The 17995-nt window shown below is 30.4% G+C and overlaps 2 protein-coding genes across 3 annotated transcripts in view; both read right to left on the reverse strand.

The window, feature by feature from the left end:
• Positions 1-17995, reverse strand: part of LOC132305113 (uncharacterized) — a 94158-nt gene that overhangs the window by 13978 nt on the left and 62185 nt on the right. The window lies entirely within an intron of this gene.
• Positions 830-13585, reverse strand: LOC132303518 (probable disease resistance protein At4g27220). Of its 2 annotated transcripts, XM_059800803.1 has the most exons (3): positions 12942-13585; positions 7573-7657; positions 830-6350 (listed from the first exon to the last, which is right to left on the reverse strand). In XM_059800803.1, the coding sequence occupies exon 3, from the start codon at positions 6302-6304 to the stop codon at positions 3968-3970; it is 2337 nt and encodes a 778-aa protein (XP_059656786.1). In that variant the 5' UTR covers positions 6305-6350; positions 7573-7657; positions 12942-13585; the 3' UTR covers positions 830-3967. The 2 variants fall into 2 exon arrangements, with proteins under 2 accessions (XP_059656786.1, XP_059656787.1); XM_059800804.1 differs by lacking the exons at positions 7573-7657; positions 12942-13585 and adding an exon at positions 7095-7566.

Raw genomic sequence — 17995 nt, forward strand, 5'->3', positions numbered from 1 at the left:
ATATATATATATAAATACTTGTTTGAAATGGGGTGTGGTGTGCCTGCATGACATATATATTGACATGTTTGTATTTAGTAGAGTAACATGTTAATATAATGTGCTAATATACAATTAAGGTTACAATAGAATCAACAAGTTTGTTGGAGAAGCTTCAGCAAAAAACTTCTTTGTAATGCAAAAAAATAATATGTGTATATATATATATATATATATATTAATTTTCATTTTAATTCAATTTAGGGTACTAATAAAATATATAATTATATACCCTTATTATCTTATATAATATTATTATTAAGGAAATTTTATATTATTAACTATAATATTGTATTTTTCTTTATTTTATTTTTGGTTGAATTATATTTCTAATTAAAATAAAACTTCTAAGAATATAAAAATGACTAGAATATCTCTAATTATATTTAGCATGACACATGAATGCTTCATGTCTGTCTGAGAGTGAGAGTGGTGCATATATATATATTTTCTAGACAAGGGTCTCCTAATTGAATATGTGTGCCATGAAGACATAAAGCTCTTGTTGGCGGCGTTTCCAAATTTCACTCTCTCGTGGGCTCCTTGATCCTCAAACAAACCAGCCCATCCCCTTAGTAAATGGGCTTTGAGGAATAGGTCTAGTGACCTTGAGTGGGACACTTGGCCCACATGGCTCATTTCTGCCATTGATTCTTATTTTCTTGTTTTGCCATACTTTCTTATTCTCTTTGCATCTTGTCAGGGAAAAAAAAATGGTAAATTAAAAATATTGAACTTTGAATTTTATTTTCCTAAATAAGAAATATTATAGTTTATATAAGTGTACTAGTTTGTATTTTTTTTTTTTTTTTTTTTTGGGAAAGAAACCAGCCCTTGGTAAGTGTAATAGAATTTGCTTTTGATTTACTAAAAAAATTTGTAGTTAGCAAAGCATAAAAATAATTTATTCTAAATTATTTCAACATAATAATAATTATAATAATAATAATAAAGCAGAATTATAATGTTTTAAGAAAAAAATAGGATTCTAAATTTAACTAAAATTGTACAAAAAGAGTATATTAAAATATTAAAATTAACTACTATTCCAATCATATCTACAAATTATCAAATTAGACATGCAAAATGGTAATAATATTTCCCAGCTCAAAACCAAGAACAGGAAATCAATTTTTATTCAAGAATGTCGTTTTTTAGTCCCAGAAACTTCCTAATTTGACACTAATTCCAAAATAGATATATATTTTTTTAAGAAGAAAACAAAGTGGGTAGTAGATATTGATGAGATGATATAATTTGTTAATAGGTAATAAGTTAATAACATACAAACCACTCCCACCCACTTATTACTATCCCATTGGAAATTTAATTAAATGTGCGACCTTTCCTGCTAAAGGAGGAAGGAGAAATAAGCTGTTTCATTTTCATCATACAAACCACTCCCACCCACTTATTACTGTCCCATTGGAAATTTAATTAAATGTGCGACCTTTCCTGTGAGAGGAGGAAGGAGAAATAAGTTGTTTCATTTTCATTGTTTAGTCTGTTAATCTTATATATTAATTATTAAAGAAGTGAAGTGTGCCCATAATATTATTGTTGCTTAAATGCAATTACTTTACCGCATTAGAGACTTTGTTAGTAATACTCCATAAATAAATATTACTCCCATATTAGATGTCTATGTTTAGATATTGGAGTTTTTAAAGGGACATGCAATTAATGCATTGTCCCCTTTTAAAATTATCAATTTGTCCATTTTAGTTTAAATATATATAGTTACCAAGTTTTAAATTTTTTGAAAATGAAAGGACAATAATGAAAAGATAAGTTTATTTGTTTTGACTTTTCAAAGTAGAAAACTAATTTGGAACATCAAAAAATGATATAGTAGAGTACTAACATGGGACAGAGGTAGTATATATATATATATTTATGGACGCATATTATTATTTAGGCATTATCTTTATTTTAAATTTAGATGAGTGATTGTATTTAAAAGGAAATAGCAGAGTTATTTATTTAGTTTATTTTGGAATTTAAAAAAAGTTCTTATTTAACTCCATCACTGAATATATATATATATATGTAGACTCCGTTGTATCTAGTTTTTTACCTACGTTGCGATCTCGAGGATTTTATATGTTTATCGCGGAAAAGCAAAGAAGCTTAAGCTGATTGCAATTACATTCTTGCTTTGATCTCATGTATATACTATAATCTATTATTAATCATAGAATTAATTGCCTTGTGTTAGGAATTTGATTAAGCGTACTTGATCATGTGTTGCATTAAAGCACGAATGAATTTATGTACTTTTATACCTATATTTGTGTCCATGTATATTTCTTGTACATCTTAAACTTGTTGTCTAGGGTGTAAGGAGGTAGTAATGGGTGTGTGTAATCAGCATGTATATGATATTACATCTATATCTGCACAAAGTATGATTCAATTTGACATTTTACTGTTATGGGATTGAATTATGGAATCTAGTGAATCGGTAGTATTTTATATATTTCATTTGGTCATGCTTGGTAAATTTAGTTTAATGATATTACATCTACATTTGCACTAAGTAGTGTGAATTGCTGAAAAGTGACTGATTGACTGGTGGGGGTTTAGATACTAATCTAATCTTTTATATAGTAATTAATGAGAATGAGAAATTAGTTAGCTGACCTATAAATGATTCTATATATAGGTTATTTTAAGAATTTTATTTAGTGATTATATGGTCTGCTACGTATATTTGGTCTGCTAAGTATATTTGAAGGCACTAGAATTTGAATGTAAATTGGTGGATTTTGGAAGTAATTATTTAATGAAGGGTGCAAACCTTAGTTGAGTGAACTGTGGATTCTTGATGTGGGTATATGCATATAGGTTGTGTTGGAATTGTTTACTATATAAATGTACCAATGCAGGTGTGAGATTAAGTTATTATAACTAGGTTGTGGGTGCAATTGCTTCTATGTTCATATGTAATTACGGTTATATTATATGAATAAGTCTAGGACTGAGAAATTTGAGTGGAGGAGTCATGGAAGCAGTGTTTAGTTGATAGACATTAATTATGAATAGAAGCAATGAATTGAAAGATTTGATGTAGTTATACATGTGCTGTTAGGATTTAACATTGGCATGGATATAGATAATCTTTTGAAGCCCATAATATACGATACAGTTTGAAGTCTTTTGTACTTGGGTTTTGGAACTGATTTTGTCTAGATCATGGACTTGGAGATTTCAAATTTGGACCATAAGTATGTACTGGTATGCTAGTATTTATTAATTATTAAAATATTTTAAGTATACGAAGTGCACATTTAACGATGAGTTAGAATTGCTAAATGTTTGAGTCAATTATTAAATCAGTATGATTAATGATTTGTTGAGATTAGTGGTATAGTTAGGAATGGTCCAGGACCGGCCTATTATGAGTGCGCTATTATTGATATCGTTATTGGACTAAATGTGCCCTTAGTATTTGGATGTGGTCAGGAATCATTTGGGTGATCAGACATACAATCCAACCACATGTGTGTATTCGGTAGTTCGAGATTATACAATTCACAACATTTAATTGGAGTAGAGCTTGGGACTCATGTTAGTTAGTGGTATTAAAGTAGCCACCCGTTTTGAGGGGAACCCGGAGCTTATGTTAGGTAAGTGAAATTTAGTAATTTATATTTAGATAGTTTACATGTTTATTACTACTAATTTAAGCATGTGTTATTATGAATGAATTATGCGAGTCACGTATCATATTTTAGGGTGTTACATTATTTTTTAAATAAAAAAAGAAAAAAGAAAAAAGAAAAAAAATATATGATAGAGGAAAGAGGCCAATAGCTTGTGGTTGAAGAGAGCTTAATTGTTGCCCAAAAAAAAAAAAAAAAAAAAAAAAAAGGGCTTAATTAATATTATAGTTAATCCTGGAAGTTAATGACTCTGGATGATATTTTTAGTGGTCTTGTTGTATGATATTTTTCAAACAAATGAAGCACAATATTGTAAACACTTTCGAAGAAAAAAAAAGTACTTCAGCTTTCTCCATCAAAATGTTAAGCTCCTTCTTCAAAGGGTGACCCACAACTTTCAATATCCTTGTTGCTGATGAGAGATTTTTTCCAGGATTCCAGAAGTCTGAGGAAAGATGAAGCTTGCTCCCAATGGATACTTCAAATCTGTTCAACGACTTAAACAGGGGCTCAATGAGGGGAGGCAGTAACATAACATCTGGCACATAAACTTGTAAACTAAACAAGCGCTTCAACGAGTTTAGTTCATTAAGACTTGCATTGTCTTCAACCTCCCATTGGTAAAACTCACCTGGAATGTACAATTCCTCAAGCTGGGTTAGACTTGATATGACACCAGAGGGAATGACGTTGAGCTCATCACAGCCGCTCAGATCCAACAAACGCAAACAAGTCAATTGTCCTATTTCTGGAGCCAGTTCTTTGAGATCAGAATCTGCAATGCATAGTATCTCAAGTTTTTTTAATTCCTTGAGAAACGCTACATTCACCAATTGGCAATCGTATAGGCGCAACATCCTAAGATTTTTAAGTGACGACGGTAGTTCTGAAATCTGCATAGTACGCAATTGTAAAACTTTAAGCTTCTCCATCACTTTAAAAAAGCTACTTGGAACTTCTAACAAAAGATTGCGGGATTCCAACATTAAGGTGCATACTTCTGTCCATTCAGAATCATCTGGAAGCACACAATCATCATTGAACCTTAATGAGATTGCTTTGCATTGTTTATATTCATCCTCATCTGGCCACTTAGTGACACCAGCTTTCACTAGAAACATGGCATCTTCCTGTTTTGATGCAATCCATAAGGCGACACCTCGAATGACATCGTGCATTTTCACAAACTTTTCATTTCTACCTTCTAATAGCAAAGAAGATATCTTGAGGGTATTGACAATTGCATGAGCTCTATTCCTTGCTTCTTCCATTGTATCCACACCTAGGAGAAGCCTCAATCCAACTCCATACCTTACCAAGTCATCTATGGAAATCTGAGCATCTTCTCCAAACAAACTACAAAGCAAAAAAATTGATTTCGTATCTTTAAGCTCCAGATATTTGTAGCTCAACTCTATGGGTAAATAGAGTTTTGCCGGCACTCCCGGAATGTTCTCTGCCCTAGAAATTTTCAATTGCCTGAGTGCATCTTCCCAGTCCGACTTACTCTTATTTTTTAGTGCTCCTCCAATTGCAAGTATTGCTAATGGCAAACCTGCACATTCTTCACACACCGCTTCCGCTACAAAACGCATATCATGAGGTCTGATAGAATTTCCCACCTTCTTCTCGAATAGGGACCATGCTTCATCTTTCGATAAGTCTCTAATTAAGAAGTTCTCATTTTCAGGAACCCCCATTACTTCACACACATCTCGCCTCCGAGAGGTCAGCAAAATTTTGCAACCTTTGGTTTGATCATTTGTAGCTGGAAATCCTATGTCCTCCAACTTAATTTGATCATTCCAAACATCATCTACTATTACAAAGATTTTCTTACCATTTTTCAATCTGCTGCGCAGCAGCCCCTTCCTTGCATATTCAGTCTCTTTATCTAACTTCATATTCAAACCTTCTGCAAGCTGTAGTTGAATATCTTTCAAATTTGGATTCTCGGTGACAACTATCTTGGCAACCTCATCAAAAAGACTCTCTTTTTGTGCTTGCTGGGCAACTTCTTCCATCATCCTAGTCTTTCCAACGCCAGGCATTCCATATATTCCAATCTTGTAAGTCCCGTCATCTTTTAGTGCCTTCATAATCTCCTTAAAAACCAACTCCCTGGATTGAAAACTCTCATATCTTGTGCTGTGACTTCTTTGCCAAATACCAGTTAGAGGAGGTCGGTGTGCAACAGTGTCAAATTTGCCGTCCTCTATAAGCTTAGTAACAACAGTCTGCTTCTTCTTTCCTTCTTTACCCAACCGATAGCGCGAGCAAACATGAAGACACTTGAGATTTTGTGTGCCTTGCACTAATCTGTCCATGTCTTCTTCCATCGTCGTCAATGAGCTCTGCACTTTGTCCAGCCACCTCGAAACATTATCCTCAATGACTTCAGTATTGTTCAAGGCTGCATCAACCCTTGTTTGGACACTTGCCATGGCGTCTCTGAGTTTATTAACTTCATCTTCGAGATCCTTAACGTTTTTCTTGCAGTGAACCAAATAACCAAATTGGCGTCTGATGAATGCGTACAAGCTGTCTCTGATGGGCTCCAGCATCGTTGCCACAACATTACTAGCAATATTGTCCCCCATTTTTAATTCTCCAGCAACCTTCAACGTCTTTCTTTTTCTTCTCTCTCTGTAAGAGACGATGCAATTCAGAAGACAAGGAAATGGAAGCAATAGAAATACAGACAACTACAACTGCTATTAGAAAGCAAGAGACTCCAAGGAATTTACTTAGATGAAGCTAGCTACTAAGGTGTCTCACATCTATAAATAGACCTGACATATGTACAAATTCAGTTGTAAGAGAGAAAACTTCAAATTCAACACAAAAGCTAGGAGAGCGAAAGTGAGAAATCGCAGAGAGAGACAGAGACGAAATCAGATGTAAGAGAGACCATATAGAGGCAACATGAAAAAAAAATAAAAATTCACAAGAGAGAAACAACCTTGGGCATAAAAGTGTGCACAAACCAGAGAGGATGAGTGACGCAAATTTACGTAGAATACTAAAAGAATTTTAGTCTTTGCTAGATGAGAAAATTATTTGATTTATAAATTTTTTACCCCAAAAAAATTGGGCTCCACCTGAGTGAATTCAAGAGCCGAAATCATCAATTGGTTCTTCTTTCGGTTCTCTCACGGCCTATTACTCTTTTTTAAAAAAACTTGTCATCATTGTGCTGTAAAGAAAATTAATCATATATGTTGGGTTTGTTGACTCAAAATTGCATAAATTATTATTATTATTTATTTATTTTGAAAGACTAAAATTTGTGAAAGAAATTGTGTCCCATCATGCTTCTATTTTAGAGTTGAGATTGGTTTAGTAACTCCTTACCTACAAGTGTTATAATTCTTAAAACATAAAACGTACCTCTGGCTTGTGGATTTGTCTGGATGAGCTAGTAAGTTGGTCTCTAATTTGATTTTTGATTTTGATTTTGAATCCCAAAAAGTGAAGATTGACAAGATGATTCAGAGGGAAGGGGTTGCAGATGGTGAAAGCTAAGAAACTAAAGGAAGAGACTTCAAGACAAACACACACAGTTTGATTTTGAATGACAAACAAGTCCAAAAGCAAGACAAAGAAAAGTGAAGATTTTATTTATTTATTTATTTTCTCCGGAAAGAAAGTGAAGATTCACAAGGAGACAGTCGAGAGATAGAGATACAAATTGAGTATTTCAAATTGAACAGAAAAACTAAGAGAGTGAAATTGCAGACACAGAGGAAGAAAAGAAAGAAAGAAAACAAGACAGATGATGCAATACAGAATACAATAAAAATGAAATGGAAGCAATAGAAGCTAATACAGTTGTTGAGGAAACTAAAGAAGAGATTTGAAGACATACCTCTGGCTTATGCCAGTTTTGTCCAGATAATGCTATATATATTCCAAACCCAGTTGAACCGATTAATAAGTCCGATTATCAATGACTGACAGACCAAGAGAAAGAAAATGGATGAACAGAAAGTGAAGATTCAGTAGATGGATTACGGTGCAAATTCATATGTTAGAGAGAGACACCAGAATGAAAAGTAATTATTGCTTGGAATGAAAAACAAAATATGGTGCTGTCAAAGTTACCTAACTAGCTTTAAGACAAAATAAAGTGCAAGAAATTTTACCACTAGTATCCTAAATTTTAAATTAATTATACCAACTCAAAATTGGTAAAACTGAATAATAGTTTTGATGAAAAATTAGGAGAAGTTTTGATGAAATTACACATCTTTTCATTATCAACATAGTAAATCTAAAATGTACTACTTCAGAATAACAGTAGCTCTAAATATGAGTAGTAGTAAATGAAGTTTAATACCTAAAATCTAAAACTGAATAATACAGTCCCAATGGGGACTATTCAATAGACACAATTTTAATCAAATTGGTTCGGATTGCTTTCTTAAATCATTGATCACAAAAAAAAAGTTTGCCATAAAAAAATTTTTGAATGCCATAGACACTCATGTTTCACTCAAATTTAGATACTGGAATATTTTTCTTACAGAATTTCAATAAATAGAATTTCATTGTGTGCTCTCACGGGCTTAGAAGCGTTGGCAGGGATTCGAGAGATAAAGTCTTTAAAGTTTAGTTTTATAATCGCACCATTGACTTGAATGATGCGTGTATTGTGGGGTTGATACACGCATTCTACTAAAAAAACAAAAAATCTGAATGCCATAGACACTAATGTTTCACTCCAATTTGGATACTGGAATATTTTTCTTGAAGAATTTCAATAAATAGAATTTCATTGTGTGCTCTCAGGGGCATAGAAGCGTTGGCTCCGAGAGGTAAAATCCTTAAAGTTTAGCTTTTGAATCGCAGCCCCGACTTAAATGGTACGTGTATTGTGGGGTTGATATACGCATTCTACTAAGAAAAAAAAAGTCCATTGTGCAACTTTGGGTCCTATATGAGAATAATTACTTTTAAATTTTTTTTGAATCACCCTAGGATAATCTTTTTAAGTATTTGGAACATTAGAACAAAACTCTTTGCATATTCTCAAAATAAATTGTAAAGTGCTCTGTGAGAAAGAGAATCCACATTAGAACAAATATTTTGCATATTCTCAAAATAAATTGTAAAGTGCTCAGAGAGAGAGAGAGAATCCACACCATTGTTATTTATTAAAAGACAATTTTATTATTATTATTATTATTTTTAGAGAAGCAAATCTAACATAGAGTTATCTCATTATGAATTCTCCATTTCAACTAATTTTAAAATATATTAAATAATTTATTTAAATTTTTACACATCTTAAAAAATTGTCTCATTTCAATGATCAAATATAACTTTTAAAATATTATATTCAGTTTACGAATAAGCTCATGTACGTCAACACTATATAATTTCTTTTATTTTTTTATAAGTTAAAACAACTGACATATATGAGATGAGACTCAAACTTGAAGCATTTGACCACAAACACCAACACCATGCCACTGAAATCTTGAATTATTATAAGGGACCAAGAAAGGAAAAGGCAAAAGGACGTCATTAATGTTCATGTCATGACTCATTATCATTGCATCATTGACTTTTGTTCACAGGAACAAGGTAAATGAGATTCGCTCTGACAAGAAGTAAAATTTGCATTTTGATGTTCAAAGTGACTGTAAATTAGAGATTTAGGAGCAATATTTTATTACGATAATGGCAATTTGAATTCTTATACAACTAAACATAAATAAATTTCTTTAGAACCCTTGAATCCATATAAAATCTATCTCTAGTTCTTTCATTTAGGTTTCCTTAATTTCGTATTCATCACAATTATCAAAACATCATAGCATGATTTATGTTATTACTAATTTGAAGTCCATATATTTTTTGTTTCAATGTAGAAAAAATAATAAGTATATTTCAAAGAAAAAGTAAAGGAGATAAAAATGATAAATGAAAAAAACCCAATTTCTTAGCTATGATACTATATTATTAAAGATCAAAAATGGAAAGGGCTAAACTGATGAATCCTTTCGATAAATTTAGATATTTTATTGGGTGTTGGATTTATTTTTGATGGTGCACCTGTAATCATAAACATTAAAAAAATTATAATATAAATCTCATTAAGTAATAACATTTAGGCTTTGTTTGTTTAAACATAAAATGTTTTCCTTGTAAAACATTTTTTAAATAAAATATTTTTATCTAATATATATATATATATATATATATATATATATATTATTTTTAGGTGTTTGGCAACGGTTGATAAAATATTTTTTAGATCAACTTTTATGCACAATTAACTCTTTATTTCTTTAGTGTTCCTCACCAACACGCAATAGCTTGTGTAAAATGATTTACGAAAAAATTTTGGTAAATCATTTTCAGTCATTTGGGGATAAAATGTTTTACATGAAAAATAATTTTATAACCTTGAAATCTTCCAAATACCGAAAAATAAAAAATAAAAATAATTTTTGAAAATTTTTTTGCAGTGAAACTTACGGAGCCTTAATTTATAAAGTTGGTGACAAATCCATTACTATCTTTATTTGGTATATACAATGCTTACAAAACTTGATATAAAATTTAAAGATTTTGAAAACAATATATTTTATTATTATTATTATTTTTTAATTAGTACTCACATAAACATACCTGATCTTTTTTAAAAAAGTAAGAACATGATATCAATAAAATGTCTCCATTTTATTGGTTCACATATTAAATAAATATATATAATTCTCTTAAACTCATGAAATTATATTCCTTATACAATTGAACATACATATATTACTTTGGAAATTTGTTTTAAACTAATCTCGTATCCACCACAATTATCAAAACATCGGAACATAATTTATGTCATTACTAATTTAAAATTCATATATTATTTGTTTCATTTAATTTGATTTCAAGTCTTTAGTCACTTCAAATTAATTTTTTGATAAATCAAAAAATTAATTTTTGTACAAAGGTAAGGTCATTGCAAATTTAAAGAGAACCTCAGTGTCAAACTGTAACCAAATGATAAACCTCAGTGGCATCTATTGATGAGATGTACTGTAAATAATCTTTGTTTTGAAGTCTTCGTGTTTAGAACCATTTATTCACGCGTCCGGTGCGCCCTTGCGAGTAGGTGTAACTCGCTATTTCACGCGCACACGCGCATCGATTCAAAAGGAAAAGTCAAGAATAATAATTGGATACGAAAAAAAAAAAAAAAAGGACAAAGCAATTAAAAAAGCAGATAATTGTGGTGAGTGCTTTACTGCTTTTGCATTTTGGGTGGACTTTTTCTAAATAAAATGACTTTGGATTTACTTTTGCATTCAAAGGTTTGGATCTCCGATTCTTGTGCATAATTTACAATTACAAATAGTTATTGTGGTAATAGCTTTTTGAGGGTGAATCTTAAAAATATTATTTAGGTACCCATTACTATGGATTTCCATTATACTTAATGTTAGTAGATTAATAATAAATTAATACATTTTATTTTAATTATCAAATTATAGATGGTATATTTATTTATTATTGATTTATATCAATAATGGTATGATTTACACCCTCATTAATAGATACCTAAATACTATGCGAATGTAATGACAAAAACAGAGTTAAAGTAAATATTTTATAAAATTAATAATACTTTATTGTTGTATAGTAAAGAATTTATATATACTCTTGTTATTAGGTATAAAATTTAAACTCAAACTTTCATATATATACATGTTTACAAAATTTAAAAATTGAGAAAATAATATATTTTATTAACTATTCATAGAAAAAATAAAAAATATTGTACTAAAATCGTGTATTTTACAAAAGAATTTTTAATTAAATTTAAATAAAATTAATTATTATATAAATTAATAACGCAATTTTATTAAATGACTAAAACATGGCTAACAAAAATTCAAATAAAGATAAAAGGGAATTGAGAATTATTAGAGCAATGTGATAACTGTGTAATAGTGTTGGATTTTTAGAAACAGATTGGGAAATTATGAACAAAAATTGAAAATAGTGGGATTTTTATGATTTTAGTCCTTAAAAAAATGAATTTATGTATGTTGTGTTTGGCGACATGAAATTAAAAAAAAAAAAAAAAAAAAAAAATTTAATTTCATCAATTTTAATGCTAATTCTAATTATATACCTGCCATACATAATAATACAGTATTTAAATACGCTTAATCACTCTCTAAAGAAATAAAAAAATAATAATTAAAATATTAAGGAGACAAAATTAATAATTATAATGGTCCCATGAGTATGACACTTTCATGTCTAACGATGGAAAAGGAAATGACTTGATTAAAGTTTTAATAATTCAATTGAAGAAGTAGGCCAATGTTGCTCTTAATAATGAGGAGTAAAAAAGGTTTTAGTATCAGTATCACTTATACATATGGAAGAAAACAAAACTGGTACCATGACACTGCAATCACCAATGAAGACTGGAAAGTTAAAGTTGGTGGCAAGTCCCATCATAATTGACGGCTCTGAGTCACCGGATAAAGTTTTGCGAGTTCAAACCAATAGTAAAAAAATACATGTATGATTCACATCTGGTGATAAATAATGTCTCTCTTATTTAAAATTTTATTTTATTTTTTAATAATTTTTACCATATTTACTAGACTCAAATTATAATATTAAATAAATATTTAATTTATTCAAAATTAAGCAATGAATTAAATAATTAAATAACACTTTGCCGATTAGAGTTATGTCCGGCACTTAGATTTAAAGCGTTTTTTTTACACGCACACAATTGGTTGATGCATTCTAATTGTGGTAACTGGTAAGTGTTTTTTAAGGCTAAATCTTAAAAACAAAATTAGAGTTAGTTGTTTTTTTTCTAAAAAGAAAGAAAAAAAAAAAAACAAAGACATAAATGGAGTGTAAACTATAGAGTAAATATTTTTTAAAATTATATGCTTTATTATAATGAAGTAAAGAATTTATATATATTTTGTTATTAGATACTATAAAATTTGGACCACCCAAACTTTCATATATATATACATGCTTACAAAACTTGTATCATTGTGCTGTAAAGAAAATTAATCATATTTGTTGGGTTTGTTGACTCAAAATTGCAAAAATTATTATTATTATTTATTTATTTTATTTTGAAAGGCCAAAATTTGTGAAAGAAATTATGTCCCATGTTTCTATTTTAGAGTTGAGATTGGTTTAGTAACTCCTTACCTACAAGTGTTATAATTCTTAAAACATAAAACGTACCTCTGGCTTGTGGATTTGTCTGGATGAGCTAGTAAGTTGGTCTCTAATCTGATTTTGATTTTGATTTTGATTTTGAATCCCAAAAAGTGAAGATTGACAAGATGATTCAGAGGGAAGGGGTTGCAGATGGTGAAAGCTAAGAAACTAAAGGAAGAGACTTCAAGACAAACACACACAGTTTGATTTTGAATGACAAACAAGTCCAAAAGCAAGACAAAGAAAAGTGAAGATTTTTTTCTTTTCTTTTTTTTTTCTCCGGAAAGAAAAGTGAAGATTCACAAGGAGACACTAGAGAGAGAGAGATACAAATTGAGGTGTAAGAAAAAGCCTATTTCAAATTGAACAGAAAAACTAAGAGAGTGGATGTGGGAAATTGCAGACACAGAGGAAGAAAAGAGAGAAAGAAAACAATAAAAATGAAATGGAAGCAAAAGAAGCTAAACCCAATTGAAACGATGAAGTCTGATTATCAATGACTGACAGACCAAGAAACAGAAAGTGAAGATTCAGTAGATGGATTATGGTGAGACAACAGTGAGAGGAGAGAGAACAGAGATTGTGGGAGAGAAATATGCAAATTCAGATGTTGGAGAGAGACTCACTATAATAAAAAGTAATTATTGCTTGGAACCAAAAACAAAATATGGTTCTGTCAACGTTACCTAACTAGCTTTAAGACAAAATAAAGTGCAATAAATTTTACCACTAGTTACAATCCTAGACTTTAAATTAATTATGCTAAATTAATCAAAATTGGTAAAACTGAATAATAGTTTTGATGAAAAATTAGGAGAAGTTTTGATGAAATTACACATCTTTTCATTATCAACGTAGTAAATCTAAAATGTACTACTTCAGAATAACAGCAGCTCTAAATATGAGTAGTAGTAAATGAAGTTTAATACCTAAAATCTAAAACTGAATAATACAGTTCAAATAGGGACCGTTCAATAGTCACAATTTTAATCAAATTGGTCCGGATTGCTTTCTTAAAACATTGATCGCAAAAAAATGTTTACTATAAAAAAAATTCTGAATGCAATAGTCACTCATGTTTCACTCAAATTTGGATACTGGAATATTTTTTCCTGAAGAATTTTAATAAATAGAATTTCATTGTGTGCTCTCAGGGAGTATAGAGACGTTGACACTTGACAGGGGTTCAAGAGGTAAAGTTCTTAAAGTCTAACTTTTTAATCGCACTGCTGACTTGAATGGTACTTGTGTTGTGGGGCTAATTTATGTTATTACTAATTTGAAGTCCATATATTTTTTGTTTCAATGTAGAAAAAATAATGAGTATATTTCAAAGAAAAAGTAAAGGAGATAAAAATGATAAATGAAAAAACATGGCACAATTTCTTTGTTATGATACTATATATTAAAGATCAAAAATGGAAAGGGCTAAACTGATGAATCCTTTAAATAAATTTAGATACTTTATGGGGTGTTTGATTTATTTTTGATGGTGCACGTGTAATCATAAACTTTAAAAATATATATAAATAAATCTCATTAAGTAATAACATGTAGGCTTTGTTTGTTCAGACGTAAAATGTTTTCCTTGTAAAATATTTTTAAAATAAAATATTTTTATCTAAAGTATATTTTTTTTATTTTTAGGTGTTTGGCAACTATTGATAAAATATTTTCTATATCAACTTTTATGCACAATTAACTCTCAATTTATTTAGTGTTCATCACCAAACAGGCAATAGCTTGTGTAAAATGATTTACAAAAAAATTTTGGTAAATCATTTTCGGTCATTTGGGAATAAAATGTTTTACATGAAAAATAATTTTCTAACCTTGAAATCTCTCAAATAACAAAAAATAAGAAAAATAATTTTCAAATTTTTTTTTTACAGTGAAACATGCCGAAGCCTTAATTTATAAAATTGGTGACAAATCCATTACTTATCTAAAGATTTCATCCAAATTTGTTTTATACAACAAGACACTTTATTTGTTCTCTCTGTTTTTTTCAAAGGAGCGTCTAGAAATTATTGTAATTGAAAAAAATTAATTAACGTTTTAATTATTTTTTTTTCCTAATTCTAATTATAAGGCCCGATTTAATGCTTTAAAATGTAACAGAAGTGAAATAGTCAGACGATGCGAGATTGCAGATGGTGAGAGCGAGGACGACAGAGTAAAAGAGGTTGAAAGAGTGAAAGAGTGCGTGTGTCACGAATGTCAAGTTTATAAATTATTATTATTATTATGAGCAGTGATAATTACTTAATGGAATAATTTTTAATTAGTTATGTATACTATATCAAATATAAGTATGTGAAGGATTTTATTTTCTTATTTGTTATATAATTGACCAATTAATTGGTACTTACACACTTATACCCTAATCTCTCTTTAAATGGTAAGAACATGTATCGCTGGGCCACTAATCTATTGATAAAATGACTCCATTTTATTGGTGCACATATTAAATTCATATATATAATTCTTTTAAACTAGTAAAATCTTATTTCTTATATAATTAAACATACATCTATTCCTTTGGAATCTTGTTTTAAACTAATATCGTATCTATCACAATTATCAAAACATGGGAACATAATTTATGTCATTGCTAATTTGAAATTCATATATTATTTGTTTCATTTAATTTGAATTCAAGTCTAAGTATAAAATATAATTGTTAATATAATTAGATTATATTATAGTTGTTGTATAGATTAGTCACTTTAAATAAAAATTTTGAATTTTTTGTACAGATTATTACAAACTTAAAGAAAACCTCAGTGTCACACTGTAACCAAATCTCATGAGAGAAATATACCGATCATTCATATGATTCCTTTGCATTACTTTTCTGTCTTTTTTTTATTTATCATAGGATCATAGCCATCGATTGATGAGATGTACTGAAACAAATGCCTCTAAATCCTACATCTGATCTTTGTTTTTGAAGTCTTCGTGATTAGGACCATTTATTCACGCGTCCGGTGCTATTGCGAGTAGGTCTAACGCTCTATTTTCACGCGCATCGATTTACAAGGAAACGTCAAGAGTAATAATAATTGGATACGACAAAAAAAAAAAAAAGGACGAAGCAATTGAAAAAGCAAATAATTGTGGTAAGTGCTTTACTGCTTTTGCTTTTTAGGTGGACTTTTTCTAAATAAAGTGACATATTCACATGGCGTGTCAGGCTTTGAATATACTTTTGCATCCAAAGGTCTCTCTAGAAATGTGGATCTCCGATTCTTGTGCATAATTTACAATTACAAATAGTTACTGTGGTAAGTGGGTGTTTGTTTTTTGGGTGAACTTAAGAACAATATTTTGGCACTTATTAGCAGAGGGATTTATACTTATACTCATTTTTTTTCATGTGAATTAATAATAAATAAATATATTTTATTTTAATTACTAAATTATAGATGGTATGTTTATTTATTATTAATTCACATCAACAATGATATAGTAAATGTTTCTTAAAATTAATAATACTTTATTGTCGTAAAGTAAATAATTTATATACACTCTTGTTATTAGGTATAAAATTTAAACTCAAACTTTCATATATATTACATGCTTATAAAATTAAGGGTTAATTACAACGACACCCCTTGAAATTTGTCATATTGACATTCATATACAACTTAGCCCTTTTTTGGACAAAGACACCCCCTAAAGTTACAAACTTAAACAATGACACCCCAAACATGATGAAAGTACATGTTTACCCTTTTGATCACATAAAATGACCAAATTACCCTCATCCAAAAAAAATTTTCTTCTTCTAAATTTTCAATCTCCCATTCATTCCGGCCAATACACAACCACCACTCACCACCACCACCGCAACCTCCACAACCATCATCTTTTTCCCCATTTCACCACCATCACACAAACCCAACACACATGGATCACACCATCCAAAAAACAAAAAGGAATCTCGCGGCGAGCAAAGAGAAGCCTTCACCGGCCAAGCCCTCACTAGCCATCGCAAGTCCTTCACGACTGAGCCATCCACAGTCAATCCAATTCCTAACTCGCCTCACCCACCTCCGCCTCTCAGCCATTGCTCTTTGCATCGACAACAGCACCGGCGTCTGCCACCTCACCCTCAACCGATACCCAACACACCAACCCTGCTCACAGATCTAAGATCCTCCTCAACAAATCTCTCTCTCCCTTAATCTTTTATTCTCTTCACCTTCATTCCCTGACATTATATCTATAGTCTATATATATATAAATGGGGAGTCAAGAGTCAAGACAAAGCATAGGAGACCCTTAACTATCCAATCAAATTATCACACTTGGTGGGTCTCTCCCTCTCCCTCACTGTTGTTTCTCTCTGCAAAAAGGCCCGGCAATTTGGTTTTAATACGGACTGGGGGTTTGAGGGTGTGGAAGACGATGAGGACAATTGAGCAGTTTATGTGTGTGTGTGTGAGAGAGAGAGAAAAAGATAAGATGAGAGGAGAGGAGATGATAGTTTGGTCATTTTAGGTGAAATTAAAATATTTTTAGGGCATATTAGACATTTCACATAACTTAAGGTTGTGTTTGGCTCTGCTTTTTTTAAATTGGGTGTCATTGTTCAAGTTTGTAACTTTAGGGGGTGTCTTTGTTCAAAAAAGGGTTAAGTTGTATACGGCTGTCAATATGGCAAACCTCAGGAAGTGTCGTTGTAATTAATCCTAAAATTAAATATAAAATTTAAAAATCGAGAAAATAATATATTTTATTAACTTTATAGAAAATTTTAGGGTTAATTATAATGACACCCCCTGAGGTTTACTATAATTACAGCTATATACAAGTTAGACCATTTTTGAACGATGACACCCCACTAGGTTTGATAAAGTTAACAAAGACACCCCTTGCTAGAATTTTTTATCCAAACAGACCCTTAAAAGGTGAGAAAAGACTAAATTGCCCTTCAATAAAACACTAATTTTTAATTTAAAATATCCAAATCTTCAAATGACAGAATTACCCTTATGAATTCTAATTTTATATCTCTATCCTCTCTCACTGAAAACCAGAAATTTTGCCCCCAAAACCACCACCACCTACCA

Source organism: Cornus florida, unplaced genomic scaffold (assembly GCF_030987335.1).
Source record: "Cornus florida cultivar Cherokee Brave unplaced genomic scaffold, ASM3098733v1 CherokeeBrave_3.0.0_Hap2_Chr04, whole genome shotgun sequence".
Lineage (NCBI taxonomy): Eukaryota > Viridiplantae > Streptophyta > Magnoliopsida > Cornales > Cornaceae > Cornus > Cornus florida.

What these genes read in the sequence shown, in the direction of transcription:
- LOC132303518 (XM_059800803.1), bottom strand. Translation starts at nt 6,304, where the DNA reads ATGGGGGACAATATTGCTAGTAATGTTGTGGCAACGATGCTGGAGCCC.